The sequence below is a fragment of the Triticum dicoccoides genome, chromosome 5A (genome assembly GCF_002162155.2).
Source record: "Triticum dicoccoides isolate Atlit2015 ecotype Zavitan chromosome 5A, WEW_v2.0, whole genome shotgun sequence".
Taxonomy (NCBI): domain Eukaryota; kingdom Viridiplantae; phylum Streptophyta; class Magnoliopsida; order Poales; family Poaceae; genus Triticum; species Triticum dicoccoides.
Genome location: NC_041388.1, coordinates 77,005,075 through 77,033,009, shown reverse-complemented (window position 1 = coordinate 77,033,009; position 27,935 = coordinate 77,005,075). Strand labels below are relative to the sequence as shown.

Genomic DNA, 27,935 nt, shown 5'->3' with positions numbered 1-27,935 from the left:
CAAATACAACCTGGCAATCAAAATTATATGTTCGCCTAGGTTGTGCCTAGGGCATTTAAGCACCACTTAGGCGCTAGGCGAAGGTCAACCGCCTCGCTTACGCCTAGCACTTTTTCCAACCCCGGTTTGGCTACTCCTACAAGAAACGCATGTGCTCCGCCAATGACAAGTGTCTAATTTGGTAAATAATTTTGCACTCCATACTTCACATTTTTTTTGAATTTCTATGATGCATGAATGTGTTGATGATTGGTCTATTGGCGAATGTGTATGATGTACGAATGCATATTTGAATGTCTTGATGATTGTTAGTCAACTTTGAACATGTTGAAATATAAATGTCAAGATGGGTATTTTTAAAACTCGGGATGCAGGTACTGTACGGATATAAATTTAGACAGAAATATTGAGACGGTTGCGGGTTTGGGCACACGTTACTCACACCCATACTGCCATGTTGATGGCTATTGCGGCCGGGGCCGGTGGAACTGAGAAAATTTCCGCTTATGAAGAGTTTGAGCGTCAGTTAGGTTTCCAGCGCACACGACCGCGCCTTAGTCTATCGTCGTGTCCAAATATCGCGTAGCTTCCGGACCTGGGCCCCCAAAGTTAACCCACCTTTGGCTCCCCAGCTCTTCGTCCTGGCCGGAGTCTCGCGCCGCCGAAAACCCCCTCCTCCCGCCGGAGCCTGCCTGCTATCTCGGGCCGAGGGAACTCTTCCTCCTCCCACCCATCCACCCGGACGCGGTTCCTCTCGCTGGTAAGGCAGCCCTAGCCGGCTAGGCCCGCGCCAAGCCGATGGACGAAACCCTAGCCGCAGAAGCCGGTGCCGCCGCCGCCGCCGCCGCCGCGACGGAGGAGAAGGCGGTCCCGGAGCGGGAGACGGAGACGCTTGAGGAGGTCATCTCGAGGCATAGGTTAGCCTCCCTGACCTTGCTCTGTTTCTTAGCGCTTTAGGCTCTATTTTAGCTGGGATGTGGATTTGTTAATCGCTAACTAGTAAGCTTGTTCGCTGGTTTTGTGCGAGATGCGCGTTGGTCTTGTTGATTTACGAGGCTGCGATGGTCCTAGCCATGCGTTTAGTGATAATTCTGGTCGTGCCTGTGAGGAAACAAAGATTAATTTTTCTCATAACTTATATTAGTTCATTAGATTTGTTGTTTAAGTTTGTCCCTGGAATAAGAGAAGCTGAGAAAGATGACACTTTCATCTTAACCACTAGTAATCTTGGGTTTTGCTTCTGAGCGAGCAAGTTCATAGTTTGCAGAGCTAGCATCTTATTATGTTACTAAGGCATTTTGATTATATGTGTTTCTACACTGTTTTTTCTAGTTTTCTATCAGTGTTGCATTGAATTATCTTGGGAAGTTGAGATAACATGTGTCCCTGTTCCTAGATGGCTATAATTCCTCTTAGGCTACTTGAACTAAAACTCTCATTAACACATGAAAATAGGTCACCTGTACAACAGTGCATATAAGTTGCACATGAGGCATGCAAGTGATGTAAGCCTGACTTTTATGTCTTTCATGTAATAATTGAAACGCTAAATTTGATCTGTTTAGCGACTGGCTACATGTTGAAGGTATCTTTTATGTCCTTCATTGATGATGATTAATGAATGATGCCTAATGCCCAATATTAGCATCCTCGTTTCACATAGTGAAGTTTTAGTTAAATATAGCCGTACAATGGAAGTTTATTCTTGTTTAGATCTATTTGTATATACGCTAATGTCATAGACCAGTGTGCCTTGCTGCTAGGGTGACTGCAACTTAGCAGTACTAACACTCGGATAATTTACTCTACACTTAGCATTTAGCAGTAGTGTTTCGAGGAGGTCATCTTGAGGCATCAGTTAGCCTCCCTGACTTTGTTCTGGTTCTAAGCGTTTAGGCATTTAGCTGACATGTGGATTTGGTTAATCTTAATTAAGCTTGCTCGTTGGCTTTGTGCGAGATGCATGCTGCTCTTGTTGAATTAGGAGGTTGCAATGGTCCGAGCCATGTGTTTAGTGATTATTATTGGTCCTGCCTGTGAGAAAACGAAGATATAATTTATCAGGGTTTTAGTTCACAACTTTGATCAGTTCATTATAAATTTGTCGTTTTTGTTTGTCCCTGGAATAAGAGAAGCTGAGAAAGATGACATTTTCATATTTACTACTATCTTGGGTTTTGCTTCTGAGCGAGCAAGTTCACAGTTCCATAGAGCATCTCATTAGGTTACCAACGCATTGTGATTATATGTGTTTCTACACTACCTTTTTGGAAACCAATACGCCCGGTTTTGCATGACCGATCAACGGTTGAGAGCCTGTCACGTGCTATGGACAGGTGCAGCATGTTGGCGCATTATCTTAACCGTACTAGTTTCCCTATCAGAGTTGCATTGAATTATCGAGCGAAGTTGAGATCACATGTTTCCCTGCACCTAGATGGCAATAATTCCTCTTACGCTACTTGAACTAAAACTCTCATTAACACATGAAAATAGGTCACCAGTACAACAGTGCAGTGCATGTAAGTTGCACATAAGGCTTGCGATGGAAGCCTGACTACTATGTCTTTCATGTAATAAATGAAACGCTATATTTTATCTGTTAAGGGCTTTTCACAGGAAACATACACCAGATACATGTTTCAGGTATCTAGGAGTTCCTTCATTGATTGATGATTAATGAATGATGCCTAGTGCCCTACTATAAGCGTTCTCATTTAATAGGGTGAAGTTTTAGTTAAATGCAGCCATACAGTGCAAGTTTCTCCCTCTTTAGGTGTATCCGGTATATGCTGCAGTATGTCATAGACCAGTGTGCCTTGCTGCTAGGGTGACTGCGACTTAACAGTAGTAACATTCGTTTCTGTACAGGACTACCCAGATTGCTTTGACAGTGGAATATTTCATGTGTTGAAATACAATAGTTAATTCTGTCCAAATTCTAAATTTGAGATAATATCATGTAAGTTATTTGCCATCAACTGTCTTATTTTAAACCAACTAATTTGAAGGATGATGGATGATTTTGTTATTAGGGTGAGCACTTGTAAGAGTTCTTGGCTTAGCTTTAGTTAATCTGTTGAAAATTGAAACATGTCAACAATGAATAAATAAATGTGATTCATTTGTTACTTTGTTTTCATTGTTAAATTGTGCTTGTGTAGCTCACGTCTCATCCTTAATTTATTTTCCTGGTATGTCTAAGAACGATTACTTTTTATATATGTAACAGGAAGGAGAAATCCAAACTCCAGGATAAGGAAACAAGTCTGAAGAAAGCAGCTGCCAAAGGCAGCAAAGCTGAGCAGAAGGCCAAGAAAAAGCAGGTCGAGGAAGAGATATCGCGCCTCTCAGCTGCATTAGAGGCGAAACATGCTGCAGAGCTTGCTACTTTTGGGTACAAACCCGCAGAAAGCTCTGAAAAGGGGAACCTCGACACATTGGTGAAGGCCATAGCTGGCGTTTCTGTTTCTAGCAATGCAGATTCTGCGAAGCCGGGGAAGGCTGCAAAACGGCGAGAGAAAAAGGCAAAGGAAGAAGCTGCTCGAGAGCAGCGAATTCAAGAAGAACAAACCAATCTTGTCAGTGATCGCATGTTAGAAGACGGGAAACTTGGAAGGAGGCTTGAGCCCTTGGGGCTGACCATTCATGAGATAAAGCCAGACGGCCATTGCTTGTACCGTGCTATCGAGAACCAGCTGTCACTCCATTCCAAGGGCACTACACAGTACAATCACCAGGAGCTACGGCAAATGACAGCCAAGTATATGAGAGAGCATGCCGCAGATTTCCTCCCATTTTTCCTATCGGAGGGCAAAGCCGAATCTGGACCAGACCCCTCGGAGAGCTTTGAAAAGTACTGCGAGGAGATGGAGTCCACCGCTGCTTGGGGTGGGCAACTCGAGCTTGGTGCTCTGACACACTGCCTAAAGAAGCACATCGTCGTATACTCTGGCTCCTTTCCGGATGTAGAAATGGGCAAAGAATACAACAAGTCAGGACCAGGAGGTGACCCTAGCATCAGGCTTTCCTACCACAGGCATGCCTATGGCCTCGGCGAGCACTACAACTCGGTGATACCCACTGAGTTATCTTGAGGCAGGAAACCAAATGTACTTGGCATGTGTTTATCCATGAGAAGTCTTTCTGGTCATTCTCTGGTTGAGTGTACCAAATCATAGAATATGTTTAAATGGGATTTTACTTCCCAAACAATTTTGCCTGTAAAACGGTTTTGTTTACTTATTTTGCTGTGGCTGCGTACTGTGTTGACTCTTCTCATCAGCTATAGTATGTTTCCTTCCTATAAATTACTGATATGCATTTGCCTCTGTACTTCTTGTTTGCTTACTTATAGAAAGGCAAAGGCAATCAGCATTGTCATCGTTACTTTGGGTTGGTAGCTAATTACCAGCTTCTATTTGGTTCAGTTTGCTGCAATCAGAAATCATAGATCGGCGGGGACAGTATCTTGGCTCCTGAGAAATCATATGCATGATCCTGGACAAACAGTAAAATTGTGAAAAGTAGTTTAAAAATTCCGAACATACATGTCCGTATCTTGATAAAATTACATCTACGGTAACTGAACTTGTCTCTAGGGTTTAGTTTGGTCACTGTATTCATGAAACATGAAGTTACGGTCACTGGACTCGCTGAACCGGGTTAGCGTATGGTAACTCGTATCATTTCGGCTCGTATTTTGCACACGTGGACGTATTTGACCCAAAAAACAGTTTGACTCGCCACCTGTACTTCCTCCGGTCCTTTTTACTCTGCATATTAGGTTTGTCCGAAGTCAATCATATCCAACTTTGACTAAGTTTATATAAAAAATTATAGACATTCACATAACAACACCAATATCATTAGTTTCATCTTGGAATATATTTTCATATTATATTTATTAGATATTATAGATGCTAATAATTTCTAATATAAATTTGGTCAAACTTAGCAAAGTTTGACTTTCGGCAAATCCAATGTGCAGAGTAAAAAGGACCGGATGGAGTACATGACACGTCCATTTCATAAAGAAGTGAGCGTGGACGTATTTAACCCAAAAAACGGTTTGACTCGCCACCTGTACAGGACACGTCCATTTCATAAAGAAGCGAGCGATCACTTTCCTAAAAAAAAAGAAGCGAGCGACCACGGCGCAGTTTTGCATATTTCCCCCTGCCCATTCGGGACGGCTCGGCTTCTCCCCAGAATTCATATCACCGTCTAAGGAAAGAAAGGGGAGGCGATCGTGGGAGGTGATCGGCTAGGGTTTCGTCACCGCTGACGGAGCCATACGCCGATGGAGCGACGACGGCCCGCGGGTTCGCCTACGAAGCGAGCTAAACATGGTGCCTCGTCGCCGCGCGGAGGGAGATCCACCCCCTGTCTACAATAAGCATCTCTGAAACTCTGAAACCCTCTGTAAAACCCCCAACCCTTCTCTCTGAAAGTCGTTAATCTCACGGTTTAGATGGTGCACACTTGTATTTCCTTTTAGATAGTTGATATTATTGCTAGTGTTTGTTCTAGGGCTTTTGTTCTGCTAGCGATTTTTGCTTGTTAACCTAGTCATTAATATCGTTCTGTTCATGTGCAGAAACAATCGACTATGCATCAAATTTCAGTCTTTGCATCAATTTCGATGGTTATTTCCTTGGAGTTGGTAAAAATCATGCATATGTGAACGGAAAAAGCATATGGTATGATTATGTTGAGGGGGATGCACTGACTGTGGATAAGTTGAAAGATTTAGTAGAACAAGTGGATATGAAGTTCAGGGAAGACTACACATGTATTACTGTGCCTGGGAAACCAATGAACGAAGGAAGCCTTGTGAAGATAACTTGCAATGACAGTTGTTTGAACATGAGGGCACATGTGACATTTGGACACAAGTACCTGCAGATGTATCCTGTACAGGTGGCGCTCACTTCTTTATGAAATGGACGATGTGTCCTGTATAGGTGGCGAGTCAAATCGTTTTTTGGGTCAAATATGTCCACCTGTGCAAAATACGAGCTGAAACGGTACGATGTGTGTATGCCTCGAGAATTTGGGTCAGCGTACGGTAAATCGTACCGTTTCAGCTCATATTTGACTCGTATTTTGCGGGGAAAATACGAGCTGAAACGGTACGATTAAGACATCAGCGAATCAGCAGCAGCCTTCGGAGGATGATGAATACCCAAATTGTAGGAACGTTTAGAAGAGGAGGCTTTTCCAATCTGAATCTGGTCAAGAGTAACCGCAAGAAAAACAGAGGCGGCAGGACGGCGGCGCTGATCATGGGAATTTTTTATTCCTTTTTTTAGACAAGGTAGATTGTTTTTTGAGGGATTTGTTTGAGTATTAGAGAGAAGCTTTTTGTAGAGAGAGAGATTTGTTCAGAGAGGCAATACTCAGGGGAGATGAGCTAGGCTTCATTGGGCTTTCCTGTGGGCCTTTCTATTATTGTCACGCATGTCCGGTGAATTTGATCCTTGATTGAGAATTAGGGGGGGCCAACACGTGATGTCATTGCTAATGCTGGCCGCTGTTACGGAAACTACTCGATCGATAGGGGGGGCCAGGCCCCTGCTCGCCCCCCCTTGGCTCCGCCACTGGCTCCAAAACGATCTGTGCCAGCTTCACTTGACCGCTGGAGCTGACCGTAACTTTCACTCTCCATCAAACATGGAAGGTTCCAGTTCAAAAAAAAACATGGAAGGTTCTGAAGACTATTCCATGACAAGTACTAGGTGCTCAGTCTTTTTCTCCTTCAGATGTTTTTTTTTTAAAAAGGAGGATGACCCCCGGCCTCTACATCTGGGAGATGCATACGACCACTTTATTGATTATTCTCGAGGACCTTATAAAGTATTACAACAATGTGCCTGAATCCACCATCTTGGCAACATATGCCGCTACTCCTATCCAAAATGATGAAGGGGTGCTAGCTGGGCCACTACCCAAACCACTCACCTAAGCCTAACATCAAAAGCCGGAAGCCGAAACTCATTCGGAAGCCCCAGCCGAGCCACATACCGGGTATGGGGCACAATCCGGTCAGACGCACTCGTGTGTCGTCGCCCCCATCTTCCACAGGTCTTCAGATCATATTAAGGCTTCTACCTTGTCTGGCCACTCTGCCATCGACGTGACCATGACGCCAAACAGCAACCTCCTCCTGCGCGAGCCCATCTCCGCACGTCGGACGCCGAGTCTCCACAGCGCCATGCCATCGATCTCCGCCGCCATCAAAGTTTGGGATGAAACACCGCTCCACCATCCCTCCAGCCATCACTTGCTCCAAGACGATGCCCCCAGAAGGGAAAGCGATAGAACGCCATCATCATCCGATCCAGAAGACCCAGATCTGGGGTTTCCCCCTGAGCATCCCGAACCTGATGGCGCAGACTGCCAACGATGCCTCGACCATCGGCAGTAGCTCCACCAGACGAGCGTCGCCTACGTCGCCGCAGCCTCCAAGATGAAGCTGACCAGAATGCATGTGTCGACACCGAACCGCCGCCACTTCCACCGCCGCTTGAGCAGCCCCCGAGCAACGCCTTCAGGAAGGAGCACGCCACCGTGGTGTCGTTGTCGCTTGGAACAGGGGGGGTTTGAGGTTTTCACCTGAGCTCCTGGGAGGGATGGAAGGAAGGAGATCCTTTCTGCAGCCTCCAACGAGGGAAGCAACACCCAAAGGCACTGCCATCGGAGTGGCCGCCACGCCGACCAAGAGATTCCCCTGGAACCCTTCCAGCCACCGGATCTGTAAGGCCAGCACCCAAGAACGGTGACCGAAGCCACCAAGGGCCGGATCCGCTACAGATCGGAGTAGATCGGGGTCGAGGACGAACATCACCATGACCACCAACATCCAGCGAGGAACCGCCGCCGCAGCCGAAACCCACCACCTCCCCGCCATGGACACAGCTACCCCACCGACAGATACAGGCTATTTAAAGTGCTGCTACAAGCGCAGCACAGTACCAGAGCCAATTCCTAGCATAGCCATGGAGCCACCCTTGTCTTCCAAAATGTTTGCCTCTCTCACCATAATACTGATGATGGCTACCTCCGTCGCCCTTGTCTCGGCCGCCTCGCTTGAAAAACAAGCAGGAGCACTCCTTGCCTGGAAAGCCACCCTCAGCAACCATAGCCAAGTCTCCCTGGAATCATGGGGAAACATGTCGTCAGCGCCTTGTAGTTGGGGTGGAATCCGGTGCGCTGCACTGACAACACGACGACAGCGGCATCGGGGCCGGCCGGTGATCACCGGTGTCTCTCTACGGGGATTGAAGCTAAGAGGGTCGCTGGAGTCCATGGACTTCTCGGCCTTGAGTACCTTGGCGACCCTCGACCTCTCGCACAACCAGCTCTCTGGGAGCATTCCTTCAAGCATAGAGCATCTTAGAGAGCTCCATGCTCTACTTCTGCACGGCAATCAGATAAGAGGCTCGATTCCACCTGCTTTAGCAAACCTCACAAAACTAACAACCCTGCGTCTTTCCAACAGTGAGCTTGTTGGGTCAGTTCCTCGAGAAATTGGGAGTTTAGGGATGCTGAAAGAGCTCAATATTAGTGTAAACCAACTTGAAGATTATATTCCAACTAGTATAGGAAATTTAACACAACTAACAACGCTTCATCTTCATAGTAACAAATCCATCGGATCCATTCCTCGGGAAATAAGAAATTTGGTAAACCTGGAGGATTTGATACTCGGATTGAACAAACTTACAGGATCCATACCAGTATACTTGGGAAATTTGACTAAATTCACGACTTTGCTTCTCTAGGGTAACGACTTGTCTGGTCACATTCCTCAAGAACTAGGTCATTTGATAAACTTAGAGAACTTGTCGCTTTCTTACAACAAACTAACAGGCCAAATTCCTCCAGAACTAGGTCGTTTGATAAACTTAAAGAAATTGGGGCTTGGTGAAAACAAACTAACAGGTCCCTTCCCAAACAATCTATGGAATTTAACCAAACTCACTATATTATACTTTGGTAATAACCAACTTTCTGGCCACATCCCACCATAGCTAGGTCGTATGATAAACTTAGAGATCTTGTTTCTTGGTGAAAACGCATTAACAGGTCCCCTTCCAAACAATCTATGTAACTTGACCAAACTCACTATATTAGAGCTTTTTAGTAACCAACTTTCTGGACACATCCCTCGAGAGATAGGTCGTTTGATGAACTTAGAGATCTTGAGCCTTAGTTACAACACATTAACAGGTCCCATCCCAAATAGCATAGGGAATTTGACTAAGGTCACTGTCATAGATTTAATGTTCAACCAACTTTCTGGACACATTCCTCCAGAAATTGGCAGGTTAACGAGATTGGCTAGGTTCCAAGCTTCCATTAACAATCTCTCTGGTGACTTGCCATCGGGTATTTGTGGGAGAGGCCAGCTGCAGTATTTCACCGTCAGTGGCAACAACTTGGTTGGTCCCTTTCCTACAAGCTTGCTAAGCTGCAGAAGCCTAGTGAGAGTTCGCCTTGAGGGAAATCAGCTGGAAGGAGATATTTCTGAGATGGGAGTTCACCCGAATCTTGTATATATTGGTATCAGTTCAAATAGACCATTTGGTCAACTTTCTGATGGTTGGGGTGAGTGCCGCAACCTTACCACGTTGCGTGCCTCAAACAAAAATATCACTGGATTCATACCACAAAGCATAGGGCAATTATCACGGTTGCAGATACTTGATGTTTCCTCAAATAAACTTGAAGGACAAATCCCACCAGAAATTGATGGTCTATCGGCATTGTTCAATCTGAGCCTTGGTAATAACTTGCTTCAAGGAGGTATACCACAGGAAATTGGAACATTAAAAGAATTGGAGTATCTGGATTTATCATCAAACAACTTGAGTGGGTCGATACACGGGTCCATTGAGCATTGCTCCAAGCTTCGCACTCTGAAGTTGAGCCATAATCACCTCAACGGCAGCATTCCTATCGAACTAGGGATGTTGGTAAACCTACAAGATTTGTTTGATCTAAGTGACAATTCATTCGAAGGCAAGATACCGAGTCAGCTAGGCAGCCTAAGCATGCTCGAGAACTTGAATCTTTCAAACAATGCATTGAACGGCAGCATTCCATCATCATTTCAGAGCCTAATCAGCCTCTTATCCATGGATGTGTCATACAACAAACTGGAAGGGCCGGTTCCACGAAGTGTGTTCTTTGAAGATGCTCCAACTGAATGGTTTTTGCACAATAATCAACTCTGTGGTGTAGTTAAAGGTTTGCCCTCTTGTGAAATTACTCAAAGTCATGGACAACATAAGAATTACAAAGTTGTTTTACTAGCTATAATTCCTGCTCCAATAACTCTTGTGCTCATCACCACAGTAGTAACCCTATTGAGATATAAAAGGAAGAAATATAGCGCAGAAAGTGGTAATGACTTGGAGCAGACAAAGTTGTTCACCATCTGGAACTTTGATGGACAAGATCTGTACAAGAAAATTGTTGACTCCACGGAGAATTTTGGTGATAGTCACTGCATTGGAACTGGAGGTAGTGGGTCAGTGTATAGAGCTGAGTTACCTAGTGGTGAAATATTTGCGGTGAAGAAGATCCATCTGATGGAAGATGATGAGTCATTTGATCATGAAATAGATGCATTGATTCATATTCGGCATCGAAACATTGTGAAGTTATTTGGCTACTGTTCTACACCTCAGGGAAGATTTCTGGTGTACGAATACATGGACAGAGGAAGCTTAGCAGAATCTTTAAAGAACAAGGAAAGTATAGCTGAATTGGATTGGATAAGAAGGTTAAATATAATCAATGATGTTTCTCATGCTTTATCTTACATGCATCATGATTGCTTTGCACCGATAGTCCACAGAGACATATCAAGCAGCAACATTTTGCTTGATCTGGAATTCAGAGCATGCATCTCTGATTTTGGTATAGCCAAAATACTATCTGCGGATGATTCAAACTGCACAAGGCTTGCTGGGACAAAAGGGTATCTTGCCCCAGGTAAAATGAACTCTATTTCTGTTAGATCTGTGTGTTGTTATGCTTTCTTTCTCGTCCGATCAAATATGAAATTTGTATGTTTATTCTGCTAAGGGTGCCAAGCAGTAGCGAATAACATACTAATTTGTACAAATATCCTTTTTTTTGTTTAATCAGTTATTCTATCATAGTTTTGTTTATCAACTACACTTTGTTTGTCTCTACTCTCTAGTCTGTACAATCTACATTGCCAACAGTGATTGAGCCGATATGTTTAGCAGTTGGGTAATAATAGACCATTGTTGTCTAGTCCTCTAGATTCAGTTTCTTGAAGTGTCTGAGAAATCTAACCCTTCAACATTGGTGTGGCAGAGCTTGCATACTCAACAAGGGTGACAGAGAAATGCGACATCTATAGTTTTGGAGTGCTCACGCTCGAGTTGTTCATGGGACACCATCCAGGTGATTTTCTTTCATCCATGCCCGATAAGAGTACATCACTCAAGGATTTGTTGGACATCCGGATCCCACTCCCTGATCCGAAGCAAAGTATTCAAAGTGATCGCGTTTGCTGTTCGGTGCATAGAACCCAATCCATCACGCCGTCCAACAATGCAGCAAGCAATCAAGGTGTTCACTGCAGCTGGAGGACCTGATAATCATGTTGATCATCTGCATACTGGCATTGTTATCCCTGCCTGCTGGTCGTGAATGTTCTTAGCAAATTGATGTTTTATGCGTCGATTAGACACTGTTTGTAATAAATCTTCGGTACGACAGTTTATTGCATCATTAGCTTCGCGCCACGTACTATTTATGTTGGTTGTAAGCGATGGAGAATAACCAGCTAGTACCTACCTTTAAATTTTTGCATAGCAGGGCCCCTGCTATGTCTTCAAGGCAATACTAATATTTCATTTTCATCCTTTGTTGGAGGATGTAGGAGCCCATTCAACTGGTAATTTCATATGCCCGAGTTATATTGGCGTGCTGATTTCTTTTAGATCCTTTAGTATGTTGCCGTTTAAAACTGTTACAAATATTTAGCCTTCAACTGGTACAGGGCAGGGGATAGAAATGGTATAAAGCACTAAAGCAGTAGCCATCAGAATGCTTCTGCAAGGCATATAGTAGTTCTCAACAAAGGAAAGCTACTTGTAACAGGACAAAATGTGGATCACTGTTTTTTTCTTCTGAAAAGAGGCAAATTAAGCAGCCCCCAAGCCCCCTTCAACTACTTCTATTTTTGAAAAAAGCAGTACGGTCGCACACACACTGGTACGAACGCACTCATCCTTAATTGATTGGCCTGCAGGTTCTGAACAATTTATAGAAAAGCACTCTGCTGCCAGTTGACTAGTTAGGCATAATATATTGCATTATCCATCGGAAGTGATCTCAGCTTGGTAAATTGTGCTTGTGTAGCTTACCTCTCATCCTTAACTGATTTTCCTGGTAACTTGATTTTTTGATAATGGAAATATATTAATATCAAGCGGATATCAATTACACCCGGCCTCTGCAAAAGAAAAAAGAAAAAAAAACGCCAAACGGATCAGCGAAGTAGGAGGAACTACCACCACCAGAGACCCCACAAGGACTGCAAAAAAGGTTCTCCAAGAACGACGCCTCCAAGAAGGAAACCGTGCACCAACACAGTCGTCGCCTGATCACAGATCATGGGTTTTCACCTTGAAGAAAGTCTGACTGAACTCCAAGCAATGCCTTCAACAAGGAGACGAATAGAGACCCGCCATTGCCAAGTACAACCAGTGAAGGTCAGACCAAGGGTTTTCACCCCGAAAGTCTGAGACTTTGTGCCCAAAGAGCACCACCAATAAGAAGTCCACATGTGTTGTCGCGCCTGCTAGCCGGTACTCCTACAAATCGCCGATCATCTGGTCCACAATCTTCACCACAACCAAACTCGCCTCCGTCGTCATTTGAAATCTCGAACTCCACATGAGCCATCAAGATCCACTGGTCATTTGATCCGGCACATCCATCTTGAGATTCCCCATCACTGTTAGCACCACGGTAATTGCCGGTAAATATGCCTTGGCGTACCTCAATGGTGCCGACAAATCAGAGTGTGATAGGTCCACAAGAATGACCGAGGACAGCGACAGAAAATTAGGCCGATTGCTGGTGCGGAGATCCGGTCAAGGAGCTTAGCCTCACCAACCCCGCAAAGCAAACCTGCCATGTAATGTCCGTCCTGAGCCTGTTGTTGGGGACGATCACTCTTGGCACCCGACGGTCCATGTGTCGTGGCAGCTGATTGCCGGCAACTCCATGGACACCTCTGGCACCCACGAACTCACTCCGGTCGCAACTCTGCGTCGCGTGGACCAGACGTATGTCCGCGAGTGGCTCATCACCCGGTGGTCCATGTGCTGCGACGGCAGATTGCCGGCGACACCACGGACTCCACATAACCCATGAACTCTGTCCAGTCGTAACATGGCGTCGCGTGGACCAGACCCGCGTCCACGAGCGGCTGCCGGTGCTCTGATGATCTGACCGCCACCATCTTGTGTTGTCGGCCTCACGATCCGGCAGCCGCCGTCCTGTGTCATTGTCCCCACGATCTGGCTGCCGCATTACTGCGTCATGGCCTTCCGATTTGGCAGGTCACCGGCCTTCCGATCTGGACCTCGGAGTTGGATGCACGCCTAGAGCAGCAAGCCACCAACGATTTGCATGGAGGTCTAATGCATCCTTCCCCATGTACATGCATACAGGCGCTGGGGTATGATTGTGCCCGCAGACTTGATCTGGCCGCCGGCTGAAGCGCAAGCCTAGATCAGATCTGAGACGATTGGTTCAGTGAAGAGTGTCCAGGCAGTAGCGCCCCGCCGCCGCCGTCCGCCGTGGCACGACCTCCTCCGGCGGCGGCAGGGGGGGGGAAGGTCAGCGAGGGGTGGCCGGCGGCTAGGGCGGTAGGGTCCCCCGAGTCGCCCGGCACGGACGATGCGAGGGCTGGGAGGACAATAATTTACTTATCCTGGTAACTTGATGGTGTTAGAAATGGTGGAGGATGCTTTGTTTCCTGTTGATGTTACATGGTACGTATCTGAGAATGATTACCTTTTTTATATGTAACAGGAAGGAGAAATCCAAACTCCAGGATAAGGAAACGAGTCTGAAAAAGCAGATGCCAAGGGCAGCAAAGCTGAGCAGAAGGCCAAGAAAAAAGCAGGTCCAGGAAGAGATATCACGCCTCTCAGCTGAATTAGAGGCGAACCATGCTGCGGAGCTTGCTTCTTTGGGAAAAAAGCCGACGTTTGAGGGGCTTTTCTTAATTCATACTACCTCTGTTTGTTTTCATAAGACGTTTTAGACTTTCAGACACTGTTCAAAAACAGCACAAAGCAAGTTGTCTGAACGCCTTATAAAAACAAACGGAGGGAGTACTATACTTCCTCCGTTCATATTTTCAATATGGACTATATACTGATTGAAATGAGTAAACAAATACACTAAAACTTGTCTATATACATCCGATTTAGAAACATGTTATGGAGTAAAACATCTTATATTTGTGAACGGAGGGAGTACTAACTAATTTTATTAGTATATCCAAAGAGCCTGCAGATTTATTTATGGCTTGGTTGATATGTGATTCAGATGCAGGACTAGCAAATTGCGACATACATTTTCAATTGTAAAAGACCATTCGGTTCACTTACCTCGGTTCATATGGCCAACTACATGCATGTTTGTTATACTCCTGTCCTGTCTAATTAGTCATATTTCGAGAACAAAAATATAGACATTTTGGAGAATGAAAAAGGCAAAGCTGGTCAGTCTATTTGATTTGATTGAGCTGCTACGTACAGTACATGAGATGAGAGAGACCATCCACTCTACGGGGAAGCCCATATGTCACAACACACACGGATCACACAATCCATATTCTTCTTCCTACACTTGCTCACTGAGAAGAATGTATATGCATAAAATGTGGCTGAAGTGTGTATGCACACACAGTAAAAAATCTGTATATGCAGGAACAACCTAAATACAGTAAAAACACAACATTACTAGGTGTTGCAGGAACCAACAGGAAAACAAATTTACTAGGTTGGCACAAGTGTGTATGCATGCACAGTAATTTTTTTGTTATTGGCCACAATCTAAACACAGCATTCTATTAATCTGTCTCTGCATCTTGTACTCCAGAAGGTGGCAACAATCTAAACACCAATGTCTTGTACACCGGAAGGTGGCAACAATCTAAACACCGATGGACAAGTTCTCCGAGAAACATTGATGTGATTTTTAGGCATGCGGAAGCTGATGATAGCATGCAGATCATGGTAAAAAGTAAAAATACAAATGACCTAGGAAGCAGTGGCATCTTGGATGCATTTCAATCACTGGTCTGAGATCTCAAGGAATCAAAAAACATTATGCCTTCTATCTATAAAGAGCTTAACTCAGCACATCACACACGACGATAACAATGGCAGCAAGTATAAACATCAGCTTTTAAACCTCGATCTATGAAATTCATGCATTCTTGTCGAAACAAAGTATGTAGAATCCAAATAAGGAGCAGGCTGAAGTATGTAGGCATGGAACATATAGGTATCTTACACTTACAGTACCACCCAAAAGACGACTCCACGCACAAAAGGATAATATAAGTCAAATCTCTCCCCATTCTAGATCAAACACACACAGGGAAACCCACCAACGAAGTTAATCAACAATGGCCAGCTTATGTCTCGGTCCCGTCGAGTGGCTGCTGGGCTTAAGCCTGAAGGTGAGAGAACCTGAGGACACTCCGATCTAGCAGAAGTAGGCAGCAGCTCATCATACCACAAAACTAGACACTGAGAAGTAGAGTCTGTTGCGTCAAACCGGTGGGACAGGAGGCCGCCTAGAGTCCGCAGGAAGCACTAAAACTCTCATCGAGAAGAGCCAGAATATCACTGTGGCGAGCGTCGCGGCGAATACTCTGACCAATAGAAACCACAGCCAGGTTCCAGATATCCTGCATCTGTCTCTGCATCTGCTCAAGGATAGCCGTCTGGCGATCAATCTGTCTCTGCAGCATGGGAGGAACGTCATAGATATGACCAGCCAAGCCTCCTGCCTCTGCGAAATGACCACCCGACCCTCCTGGCTCTGCGTCATGAGCTCCCTGCTGGCCAGATCTGAACTCATCAGGAACTGGGGGTGGCGCCATATGTTGGCCAGGATCTGTGTCAGCTTCCCCATTAGTGGTGTCCCCAAGAGCTTGCTCCTGTATGCTCGGGATAAGTGTTTGGTCCAACTCTACATGCTCATCATCATCAAATCCAGCTTCCATCTGGGCTGGAAGTGACCTGGTCACGAGCCTCCTCTTGTCATCGGGCTTTGGAGCCTTGTACGACTTGTCATGCTGAAGTGCCCTATTCTTGAGCCTCCTCTTGTCATCGGGCCCCGGAGCTTTGTATGGCTTGAGGTGCTGATCCAAAGTCTTTTTCATGCCATCCTCAAGCCACCCTTTCTTGTCAAACAAGTGAATGAGATACGGGGCATAGGGCAGCCGACGTTTGATTTTCAGAATAGTGTCCTGCATCTCTGCAATCATCAAATCTACTATGTCAACACGCTTTCCTGACCTCAACAAGTGCAGAAGCCAAATCTCAACTGTAGATAGGGACTCGCGGCCTCCAATTCTAGGACGGATCGTCACCCTCACAACTGTGTTTACAACAGCTGCTTCATGGTTCAACTCACTTTGGTCCTTCCAGAACTCTGTCACGGCATGAGGTTTGATGTAAAGGTGGCGAATGTCCTCTAGAGGTGGCAAGTGAACTTCATCACCGTTCCCATTGGGGTATGCCAAGGTGTGCACTCGGACACCACCGCAAGACAGGCCAAGACACCCGGCGAAATCATCCCTGGACAACTCACGCTGTTGGTTCCCAAACATGAACTTGATACTCGATCGGTCTGGGTGAATCCATAGTGTGGCGTAGAACTGACGAATGTGCGAGTCAGCCCAGCTGAGGTCCTGCCTCTCTAACAGCTTGTCAAGCCCCGGAGTAGCTGCAAAGTATCCACGAACATCAACATCTGCGCCAACACTCTGGTTGACTGACGGCCAGTCGGTCCACCTCATATCGCTGGCCTGTGACTTGAGAGCAAGGTACAGGTCCTTGTGCACAACTGTCCAGAACCGGCTGCTTGTCAAGCGACGATCATGTCTCTGAGGTGGGAACCACTCTGTCTCCGCGACAAGCCTGAGCTTCTTCATCTTCTTCAGATTGTATTTGGAGTAGTCCACGTCAGCCCGCAGACTCGGGAGAGTTGAGCGCGGACGAGAGGTGGTGGCTGAAAAGGCAATTGCACTAGCGGGTGAAGATGCCTTTGATTTAGACTCAGCTCTAGTTGTCCTCTTCCCTTCCATTTTATTTTTATCCATGTCCACAGGCACAAGCACACAGCACACTCACAGTACCCCCGGCCTCGACAAAACCAAGGCAGATGATGATTACACAAAGGGAAACACCCTTTGTCTCCAACAAGCAGAAGCCACCACCTTGTTAAGAAGCACAACCCTCGGCCCAGATGCTGGCAATCTCCAACAACCAACCGAAACAAACACAGCTTCACACACAGCCGCGACCACTGCTCCTTGGTCCCTCCTTCAATCAACCTGAACACAAGCCACAGCGTACAGGGTAATTAATTAAGCCAGTGACGTGTTAATTGTTCAAGCTACTCCCTTCGTCCTTATAGTACAATAATACACCAACATTTATGCCATCAAATTAGTAGCATTAGATTCATGGTATAATATATTTTCATTATATATCTATTTGGTGTCACAAATATTGATATATTTTTGCAGAAACTCGGTCAAACTCCTCCGGCGAAGTTGGAAGTACACTCCGACGGAGGGAGTAGCTAGCTAGGGTTTCGGTTGTTGCCAAAAATTGCGGAGAGTGAGCAAGTAGCAAGGGACGGGGGCGAACCTAACAAGCACGACCCGGCCCAAGGAGAGTGAATCAAACCCCGCACCCCGTGGGAAGGAGAGCAAACGGCGCCGCCGCCGGCGCTGGAGCCCACGAGGACCATCGTCGGCGGCGCACCCGACGTCGCAGGAAGGCGCTGCGGCAGCTGGGTACCTTGCTGGAGATGATCGATCGGCGACAGCGGGGAGCCCTGCGGCGAGCGGGGGCGGCGGAGCGCGTCGCAGGCGAGAGGCGGCGGCGGCGGCGGCGTCTCCTCTGCTTCCAGGAGAAATAAAAGCAAGGGTGTGGTGTGGTGGCCTGGTGGGAACGGGGAAGTAGCTTCGTTGAGGACTTTGGTCGGCGCGTTTTGAAATTGGGCCAACAGAGAAGACAAAACCACGGTAGTAGAAGCTCAGCTCAGCTTTAATTAACCGAGTGGGGTCCCATTTTTACCCCTCCTCGCCTCCTTCCCTTGGCCGCGGCCATCACTTCGAAAGAGGGAGAGAGAGTTTGGGGGCGGCCATCACTTCGTCCCTCCCCGCGTTCTCCCTCCGCCCATCGCGCTCGCCCGCAGCCTCTTCGCCGGTAGCGCTCGTCTTCCCCGTACCCGCATTGTACTTTCCCGTCGCATTTCGTGGGGTCCGGACGGACTGCGTGTGGGTATTCAATTGGAGGGGAATCGAGGGGGGTTCGTCGGGGACTGGATTGCAATTGGGGATTGGGGATTCTCCTTGCTGTTTGTTGTTGGTTTTATCGGAGTTCGATCGAATTGTCAGAGGGACGGGGACGGGGGGCGGTTGTGGATTATCGTAGGATTTGCGACCAGGGTTAGGGTTTAGGGATGGGAGGACGGAGATTGTGATTTTCTACATGCGTCTATTCAAATCCGTTTCCATTTTTTGGGCGTGGAATTAGGGTTCAGTCAGATATAATATATGCAGTTTTATTTTTAATTTTTTTTGTGAAATGCCCATCCGATCCTAGTCTGTTTAGATGTGCTCTTGACTGTAGGCTGAGAACTCTCTGCAGTATATATTTTTCGGTTCGGCGATATAAAATATCGTTGTCACCGCCTCCTAATTTTGGACGTACTATATGTGTTGTTTTCACATTTCACCAGCTCTCTGGTTTTCTTCATTCTTACATTCGGTTTGGTGCTTGTGCAGAATGGTGGGCAGTCTCGGTGGATCTCGGTGGATCTCTCTGCCGTACTCCGGCGAGGGCTCCTGAGGCGGAAGAAGCCCGTGATGGCAAGACTGTTCCCGAACTCGTCCATGTCGTCGCCAAGGACTCCACCGTGGCATCCTCCCGGCCTCCTCTGCTTGCCGTCCATACACCGGCAGCACGGTTGAAGAGGAAGCTGGAGTGGCCCGTGGAGACGCCGAGGCTCCCGTCCTGGAGACGGTTCACACCACGTGGCGAGGAGACGCCGTCGTGGGCGAGCCCAGTCCCCCGTGGCACGATTGCCGCCACTCCTCGTGGGCATTGTGTTAAGACTGCCTAGGGGGGTCTGTGCAGCGGAAGCCAACTACGAGCGCGAGGAAGCCGGCATGCATCGTACAGAGGAGTGGTGGTGCCCGGGGGCTCGGGTCGGGGTTCTCGATGGCGGTGAGGTGTCTGCCGGCAACGGTGGTAAATTCCACGGAGGTGCCGCATTATGAGCTCCAGGAGGACCCCTCGTTCTGGATGGAGAACAATGTGCAGGTACGCCCTACCGCTGAATTCTTTTTGCTGCTACCTAGCACCTAGTGCAATTGTATTGGTTGGTTGGGGAGTATGACAGAGCAAGTGCATATCGTTTACTCATTTATCTCATCTAGTATACTTAACGATGTCTGATTTGGAAAGTTCTCCTGCTATTGTGCCCTGTTTAAGAATTCGTCCGATTAACCAGTTAACTTGCCTATTAATCCCTACTCATAGGGTCACCGACTAGCCAATAAACTAATTAATCGTCCGATTAATTGATTAATTCGCCGATTAACTTGCCGATTAGCTGATTAATCCCCTACTCACCAGCCAACCGAGCAGCTACCAGTTAACGATTTCCTCAACAATGCTATTGTGTACTGTCCAAGAAATGCGTTCTTTGATATTTTCCCCTTCCTGTTTCCATTTATAACTGGCAAGTGTGTATTTGAGTTCTGAATTCGAGTCAGCGCACATGTTGGAGAGTCAGCTTTGCTATACGAATTCTTTACATCTGTGGTTTAATATCCAGGTTGTTATCCGTGTCCGTCCTTTAAACGACACAGAGAAAAATCTTCATGGTCACAGTCGGTGCTTGAAACAAGAAAGTGCACAGAGCATCACATGGATTGGACAGCCAGAAACCCCTTTCACATTTGACCACGTTGCTTGTGAGTCAGTGAATCAGGTCAGCTTCAAAACAGTCTGATTGATGCTCTTGTGCTAATTATTGGATCGTGATCAAAGTTCAGCTTCAAAACGATTTGATTCATGCTCTTGTGCTAATCCTTGGATTGTGATGAAACCTTGAATTTGCAGGAAGTGCTTTTCCAAGTTGCTGGTTTACCAATGGTTGAGAACTGTATGGCTGGATACAATAGCTGTGTATTTGCTTATGGGCAGGTATATTGTTATAACCTTAATTTTTCTTACTTATAATGTAAAGTTATATTCAGGCGGTTAAACATTTTAGTTGTTTGCAGACTGGAAGTGGGAAGACACACACAATGCTTGGCGAAATCAGTCAGTTGGGAGTGAAGCCTGGTCCAGAATGTGGCATGACACCACGTATTTTTGAGTTCTTGATTGCGAGAATCAGAGCGGTAATTTTTCTTCCTCTGTTGATTGATAACACAAGACTTGTTGCTGATGACATTGTGATGTGTCTTATACTGCTATGGATTACAAATCTGTTATGTGATTCCTGAGATTGCAGGAAGAAGAGAGCAGGAGGGATGAGAACCTTAAGTACAACTGCGAGTGTTCTTTCCTGGAGATTTACAATGAACAAATTACAGATCTTCTTGACCCTTCATCCACAAATCTTCAAGTATGCTTTCTTGCTGTTGCTTTAAGTGTATGACTTAGTAGTGCGATGTACTAAGCATGAAACTTGATGTGCAGCTCCGAGAAGATACGAAGGTTGGTGTCTATGTTGAAAATGTGACTAAACATGAAGTTACGTGCGTCAGTGACATCATAACACTTTTGATGCAGGTAAATACATTTGTTCTAGGATTTTTTTTCTTCTTGCAAGTATCCTATGATGACTGTCTGTGTGCATATGCCTGAAACCTACTGCAGGGTTCTGCGAATAGGAAAGTGTCTATGACACATATGAATCATGCAAGTAGCCGCTCCTACAGTGTTCTCACATGCACTATTGAGAGTAGGTGGGAGAAGGATTCCATATCTAACACACGGTTTGCACGACTGAATATAGTTGATCTCGCCGGGTCTGAAAGGTAGATCAATATTCTCACTTGCCTCACAATTTATCTGGCCGGGTCTGAAATCCCAATCCGTTGATATATGCATTTAAAACAGGCAAACATCATCTGGTGCTGAAGGTGAGAGGCTGAAGGAAGCTTCTAATATCAACAAATCATTATCAACACTCAGGTTCGTGATTAACACTCAAAATCGCAAAACATATTTTAATATGAAAAAGGATTATTTACGCTTTTATTCAGTCATGGCTACTTTCCTGGATTGTGAATTTCAGCCATGTGATAATGAGTTTAGTTGATCTTACACATGGAAAGAAAAGGCATGTTCCTTACAGGGACTCAAGATTGATGTTTCTTCTCCTGGTAAGAACCTCGAGATACCAATACCATGCTATTGTTTTACTTGTTGCTGTTTTCCCTTGATGTCTAGCTAGTGTCATTCTACTCCCTTCTTTGCTTACAGGATTCACTTGGTGGAAACTCCAAGACATTGATCATTGCAAACGTCAGCCCTTCGTTGTGGTAATGAACTTTGTGACTTTGATCCAAACTGAAGAAAGCATGAGATCTTGTTTGGAATGCTCATACAACTTCTTGTGTGTTCATGTAGTTCAAGTAATGGAACACTCAGTACTCTCAAGTTTGCTCAGCGTGCAAGGCTCATTCAGAACAATGTATGTATTTCATTCTTAAGTCAGTTTCTTTTGTTACAAATATATTGTAGGTTACCATTACTTGAAATTTCTATTCTCTTCAAATCTGAAGGCGGTTGTCAATGAAGATGCTATAGGGGATGTGCGTGCTTTGCAAGACCAGATACATGTCCTGAAGGTTATGTCTGCAGAATTTTAGTCCTACTTTCGTTCTGTATAACACTGCTGTAAACTGAAAGATTATTTTATCAGGAGGAGCTTGCTGTCATCAACCTTGAACATGTGCCTCGAACACATGGAGCCCTTGAAACTGAAGAGCAGCGCAAATCTGAGGTTGTTTGTCATCTATGTAAGGACAGGGAGTCTGCCATTTGCGAATTGCAGATGCTGCGGTCTCAATTTACCAAGCTTCTGCAAGAAAAGGAAACTGCGGAAGAATGCCATCTCCGGAGTCAAAGAACCATTAAAGATTTAAGTTCTGAGGTCCTTGAATTGAAGTCAGAAATAATTGACAAAGAGAAGGGCTATGAAGCTAGAATGAAAGAATTGGAGATAGATATGCAAGAAAAGGATTGCGATGCCACAACAATACTTATTTTATGGCATAAAGAGAAAGAGGTAACATCTTGAAAGGCCATTAGGTTTCCATTGAAGTTGTCATTGCATAATTCGTTTTGTGTCCTCCTGAACAAATTAAACAGTTCAACTTGTAAAAATTAGCATATATTCACAGTAGATTCCTTTCTATTTCCAGTAAGGATTTTACTAGATTTTTTATACAAGTAGGTAAAGCGGGGCGAAAGCCTTTTTCGGTTAAAATGGTTTTAATGTGTAAAGTAATAGGTAGTAGGAGAGTGCTTTATGGTGCTCTATGGATTTTTGCAGAAATATGTCCTTTAGGTTATGTGACATACTGACATTGCCTCATACAAAAGTTTACTATTGCCAGGTTTATTCTTCAAGAAATTTTGTTTTATATTTTAGACATGAAACAAAATTATCAAAGAACTCAAAAGAACCTATGGCGTAATTTAGCATCATCTGCTGAATATCCCTGAGTCCTAACTGTTAGAGTTATAATATAAGTCATGTACCCTTTTGTATTTATCCCGTTGTATAAGGGGTTTTCTGCATATGTTGCAACTCGTGCTATCGATTCCCAGCCGCCTGTCTCATCTTGCTCCCGATCGAAGCCCTCGTCCTTGATCTCCTGAGTCTCCTGATCGAAGCCCCCGACGATCGGATCGATCTCCAGCCGGCCCTCCTGATCGGATCTCCCCAGCCAGCCCTCCCGATCGGACTCTCCCCAGCTGGCCTCGCTACCCAGCCGGCCCTCCCGAGAGGCTCGATCTCCAGCCGGCCCCTCCCGATCGGATCTTCTGATCCGGCCCTCCCGAGTGGATCCCTCCCCAGCTGGCCTCGCTCCCCAGCCGGCCTCGCTCGACGCTGCTCCCAGCTGCAGTCTCGCTCCCAGCCGGCCCCAAGCGACGCAGGGGCCCTGATCTCCTGCTCCCGCTGATCTCTGTTAAAAAAAATGTCTGCTGCATCGGGCTATGTTGCTGCCCCTCGCTGTCCGGTGATCTTCGATGGTACTAACTACACCGAGTTTACTGGTTTCATGCGCATTCACATGCGTGGCATCTGTCTCTGGGGTGTTCTTTCTGGCGAGGTCTGCTGTCCGCCACGTCCGGTTCCTCCGGTGGCTCCTACTCCGCCGACTCCATCGGTTCTTCCTACGGATGCTAATCAGGCCGCCAAGGATGCGGCTAAGCTTGCTGATGAGGCTGCTGATCGTGCTTATGATGAGAGGGTTTTGGCTTATGAGGAGGCTCTTCAGACGTATCATGGTGCTCTGACTGTTTACACCCAGTGGCTTGATGATGATGCTCGTGCTACAGCTGTTCTCACTGCTAGTGTTCTGCCTCAGTTTGCTTCTGAGTTTCTGGGTCTTCCTACTGTCTTTGAGATGTGGACCCGTCTTCATCAGGCTATCAGCCTTCTAGTGATGCCTTATACATTTCTGTGGTCCGTCAGGAGCATGCTCTTCAGCAGAGTGATTCTACTGTTGATGACTTCTATGCACAGAGTTCTGCTATCTGGCGCCAGCTTGATTCTCTTCGCAGTGCTGGTTGTCGTACTTGCCCCTGTTGCCAGGCTGTCCAGGCCAATTTGGAGTGTTTCATCGCGTCTACGAGTTCCTGTCTCGGCTCCGTAAGGAGTTTGAGCCCCGACGTGCTCAGTTGTTTGCTCGTGGCCGTATTTCTCTCATGGAGGCGCTTTCTGAGATTCGTGCTGAGGAGACTCGCTTACGTGGTGCTGGTTTGCTGGAGGTTCCTTCTGTGCTCGCTACTCGGGCTTCTTCCACGCCACCTGCTGCACCGACCCCTTCTCGCTCGAGTGCTCCGCCGCTTTTGCCCACTCCTTCTGGAGGCTCAGGTCGCCCCCGTCCACATTGCGACTACTGCAACAATGATGGTCATATTGAGTCCCAATGCTACACGAAGAGGAAACACCTGCGCAAGGCGCGATCATCATCTTCTAGGACTTCGTCATCTACCTCGACAGCTTCCGCCATTGCTTTGACTGAGCAGGATATTCTGAGACTTAAGCGTCTGCTCGCGGCTTCAGGTTCTTCCTCGACGGGTACTGCTGGTTCTGTGACTGATGCTTCCCACACTGAGCAACCGCCCTCTACACAGTCAGGTACATCCCCATGGGTTCTGGACTCTGGAGCTTCTTTTCATATGTCTTCTCATTCTTCCACTTTGTCCTCTCTTCGGTTGCTGGATTCTCCTGTTCATGTCTTCACTGCTGATGGTACTCCACTTTCTGTTGCTAGTAGAGGCAATCTTTCCACTCCTTATTCTGTTCCTGATGTTGCTCATGTTCCTCGACTCACTATGAATCTATTTTTTGCTGGTCAACTTACTGATTCTGGTTGTCGCGTCATCCTTGACGTTGACTCTTGTTCTGTCCAGGACCGTCGCACACACACTCTGGTTGGGGCTGGCCCTCGCCGCCGTGATTCTCAAGGTCTTTGGGAGTTGGACCGGCTTCATGTTCCTTCTGCTGCCACCACCATCGCCAGTTCCTCCGCTTCAGTCGCCTTCGTTACTGGTTCCTTCCAGCAGTGGCATCATCGACTTGGTCATCTGTGTGGCTCTCGGTTGTCGTCTTTAGTTCGTCGAGGTCTTCTGGGGTCTGTCTCAGGAGATGTCTCTTTAGAGTGTCAGGGTTGTCCTCTTGGCAAGCAGATTCAGTTACCATATTCACATAGTGAGTCAGTGTCTAAGCGTCCTTTCGATTTAGTACATTCTGATGTATGGGGTCCGGCTCCTTTCGCTTCGAAAGGTGGTCATAAATATTATATTATTTTCATAGATGATTTCTCTCGTTACACATGGCTTTACTTCATGACTTCTCGTAGTGAGGTGTTGTCTATTTATAAGCATTTTGCTGCCATGGTTCATACTCAGTTCTCTTCACCCATTCGTGTTTTTCGTGCTGACTCCGCTGGCGAGTATATCTCTAAGATGTTGCGTGGTGTTCTTGCTGAGCAAGGAACTCTCTCAATTCTCTTGTCCTGGTGCTCATGCTCAGAATGGTGTGGCTGAGCGAAAGCATCGACATCTTCTTGAGACGGCTCGTGCATTGATGATTGCTGCCTCTCTCCCGCCTCATTTTTGGGCTGAGACCGTCTCCACCTCCACCTATCTTATCAACATACAACCTTCCGCTGCTCTACAGGGTGGTGTTCCTTTCGAGCGTCTTTTTGATCGTTCTTCCGATTATTCGATGCTTCGCTTGTTTGGTTGTGTTTGCTATGTTCTACTTGCCCCTCGCGAACGCACCAAACTGATCGCTCAGTCTGTTGAGTGTGTCTTCTTAGGCTACAGTGATGAGCATAAGGGCTATCGTTGTTGGGATCCTATCGGTCGTCGGATGCGTATCTCTCGAGACGTGACTTTTGACGAGTCTCGTCCCTTCTACCCACGCACATCCTCCTTGACTGTTTCAGTGGAGGATATCTCTTTCCTCACTTTTCCTGACTCACCTATTACCCCTGTTGAGCCTATGCCTATTCGTTCCACTCCCTCTGCTTCTCCACCTCTAGTCGATTTGCAGCCACCATCTTCCCCGGTCAACTCGCCTAGCATGTCACCGGATTCTACACCTTCATCTCCGGTGACTTCTTCGTCGCCACCCCCCGATTCTACCTTGGCGATTCCTCTTTCTATTGTTCCATCTTTTCCTCAGCATTACACTCGTCGTTCACGACCTGTGGATGCCTCTGTGGATGAGTCGTCATCTTCCTCTCAGCCTACTTATGGCTTGCGTTCTCGTCCTCGTCCGCCTGCTGATCGCTTTGGATTTCCCACCGCTGGTGCTGCTGTTCTTGAGCCGACTTCTTATCGTCAGGCTGTTGTTCATCCTGAATGGCAGTTTGCGATGGCAGAGGAGATTGCTGCTCTTGAACGCACTGGTACCTGGGATCTTGTTTCTCTTCCTCCCGGAGTCCGTCCCATCACTTGTAAGTGGGTCTACAAGGTTAAGACTCGCTCCGATGGTTCTCTTGAGCGCCACAAAGCTCATCTTGTGGCTCGTGGTTTTCAGCAGGAGCATGGTCGTGATTATGACGAGACTTTTGCTCCTATGGCCCATATGACCACTGTTCGTACACTTCTGGCCGTTGCCTCTGCACGCCACTGGTCTATATCTCAGCTTGATGTTAAGAATGCCTTTCTTAATGGTGAGCTGCGTGAGGAGGTGTACATGCAGCCACCACCTGGGTATTCTGTTCCTGATTGCATGGTATGTCGTCTTCGTCGCTCTCTCTATGGCCTTAAGCAAGCCCCCCGCGCCTGGTTCGAGCGTTTTGCCTCTGTGGTTACTGCCGCTGGTTTTTCAGCAAGTGTTCATGATCCAACATTGTTTATTCACCTTTCTCCTCGTGGTCGGACTCTTCTTCTTCTCTATGTTGATGACATGATCATCACTGGGGATGACCCCGAGTATATTGCCTTTGTAAAGGCCCGTCTTAGTGAGCAGTTTCTTATGTTTGATCTTGGACCTCTTCGCTATTTTCCTGGGATTGAAGTCTCTTCTACCTCTGATGGCTTTTTTATATCCCAGGAAAAGTATATCCAGGATCTTCTTGCTCGTGCTGCTCTTACTGACGAGCGCATTGTTGAGACTCCTATGGAGCTCAATGTTCACCTCCGTGCTACTGATGGTGATCCTCTCCCTGACCCGACGCGTTATCGCCATCTTGTTGGCAGCCTTGTCTATCTAGCTGTCACTCGTCCGGACATCTCTTATCCGGTTCATATTCTGAGTCAGTTCGTCTCTGCTCCCTCATCGGTTCACTATAGTCATCTGCTTTGTGTTCTCCGATATCTTCGGGGCACGATCTCTCATCGTCTATTCTTTCCTCGCTCCAGTTCTTTACAGCTTCAGGCCTATTCGGATGCTACGTGGGCTAGTGATCCTTCAGATCGCCGTTCACTTTCTGCTTACCGTGTTTTTCTTGGTGGTTCTCTCATTGCCTGGAAGACGAAGAAACATATTGCAGTTTCCCGTTCGAGTGCCGAGGCTGAGTTGCGAGCAATGGCTCTTTTGACGGCAGAGGTGACTTGGTTACGGTGGTTACTTCAGGATTTTGGTGTTTCTGTCACTACACCGACTCTGCTCTTATCTGACAGTGCAGGTGCTATTAGCATTGCGCGCGATCCTGTGAAGCATGAGCTCACCAAGCATATTGGTGTTGATGCTTTCTATGTGCGCGCTAGTGTGCAGGATCAGGTTATTGCTCTTCAGTATGTGCCTTCCGAGTTACAGTTGGCGGATTTCCTAACGAAGGCCCAGACTAGAGCACAACATGGCTTTTATCTCTCCAAACTCAGTGTTGTTCATCCACCATGAGTTTG

General features: G+C 46.6%; 4 protein-coding genes and 1 pseudogene across 4 annotated transcripts in view; 4 read left to right on the top strand and 1 right to left on the bottom strand.

Moving 5' to 3' along the window:
* Window positions 1–581: 581 nt before the first annotated feature.
* On the top strand, window positions 582–4,290 carry LOC119299437 (OVARIAN TUMOR DOMAIN-containing deubiquitinating enzyme 5-like). The gene is made up of 2 exons (XM_037576670.1): window positions 582–917; window positions 3,233–4,290. The coding sequence occupies exons 1-2, from the start codon at window positions 799–801 to the stop codon at window positions 4,095–4,097; spliced, it is 984 nt and encodes a 327-aa protein (XP_037432567.1). The 5' UTR covers window positions 582–798; the 3' UTR covers window positions 4,098–4,290.
* A 3,717-nt stretch (window positions 4,291–8,007) lies between these two features.
* LOC119297022 (probable leucine-rich repeat receptor-like protein kinase At1g35710) lies at window positions 8,008–8,803 on the top strand. Its single transcript, XM_037574988.1, has one exon. The coding sequence runs from the start codon at window positions 8,025–8,027 to the stop codon at window positions 8,784–8,786; it is 762 nt and encodes a 253-aa protein (XP_037430885.1). The 5' UTR covers window positions 8,008–8,024; the 3' UTR covers window positions 8,787–8,803.
* Window positions 8,804–9,024: 221 nt separating this feature from the next.
* LOC119297021 lies at window positions 9,025–11,875 on the top strand (annotated as a pseudogene).
* Window positions 11,876–15,461: 3,586 nt separating this feature from the next.
* LOC119299434 lies at window positions 15,462–18,255 on the bottom strand. Its single transcript, XM_037576666.1, has 2 exons — window positions 17,958–18,255; window positions 15,462–17,638 (listed from the first exon to the last, which is right to left on the bottom strand). The coding sequence occupies exon 2, from the start codon at window positions 17,402–17,404 to the stop codon at window positions 15,872–15,874; it is 1,533 nt and encodes a 510-aa protein (XP_037432563.1). The 5' UTR covers window positions 17,405–17,638; window positions 17,958–18,255; the 3' UTR covers window positions 15,462–15,871.
* Window positions 18,256–18,393: 138 nt separating this feature from the next.
* Window positions 18,394–27,935, top strand: part of LOC119299433 (kinesin-like protein KIN-12F) — a 13,786-nt gene continuing 4,244 nt past the window's right edge. Inside the window, exons 1-14 of the mRNA XM_037576665.1 lie at window positions 18,394–18,521; window positions 19,103–19,640; window positions 20,158–20,313; window positions 20,445–20,528; window positions 20,609–20,728; window positions 20,842–20,955; window positions 21,030–21,122; window positions 21,210–21,370; window positions 21,453–21,527; window positions 21,631–21,718; window positions 21,819–21,877; window positions 21,966–22,029; window positions 22,121–22,186; window positions 22,261–22,626. Coding sequence (XP_037432562.1) covers window positions 19,539–19,640; window positions 20,158–20,313; window positions 20,445–20,528; window positions 20,609–20,728; window positions 20,842–20,955; window positions 21,030–21,122; window positions 21,210–21,370; window positions 21,453–21,527; window positions 21,631–21,718; window positions 21,819–21,877; window positions 21,966–22,029; window positions 22,121–22,186; window positions 22,261–22,626 — 1,548 coding nt within the window. The 5' untranslated portion in view covers window positions 18,394–18,521; window positions 19,103–19,538. The remainder of the gene's footprint in view (window positions 18,522–19,102; window positions 19,641–20,157; window positions 20,314–20,444; window positions 20,529–20,608; window positions 20,729–20,841; window positions 20,956–21,029; window positions 21,123–21,209; window positions 21,371–21,452; window positions 21,528–21,630; window positions 21,719–21,818; window positions 21,878–21,965; window positions 22,030–22,120; window positions 22,187–22,260; window positions 22,627–27,935) is intronic.

Bases quoted from the DNA above. Each gene is read 5' to 3' on its own strand.
- LOC119297022 (XM_037574988.1), top strand. From the start codon at position 8,025: ATGTTTGCCTCTCTCACCATAATACTGATGATGGCTACCTCCGTCGCC.
- LOC119299437 (XM_037576670.1), top strand. From the start codon at position 799: ATGGACGAAACCCTAGCCGCAGAAGCCGGTGCCGCCGCCGCCGCCGCC. The intron at 918-3,232 runs GTTAGCCTCCCT...TATATGTAACAG, and splicing joins GAGGTCATCTCGAGGCATAG to GAAGGAGAAATCCAAACTCC.
- LOC119299434 (XM_037576666.1), bottom strand. From the start codon at position 17,404: ATGGATAAAAATAAAATGGAAGGGAAGAGGACAACTAGAGCTGAGTCT.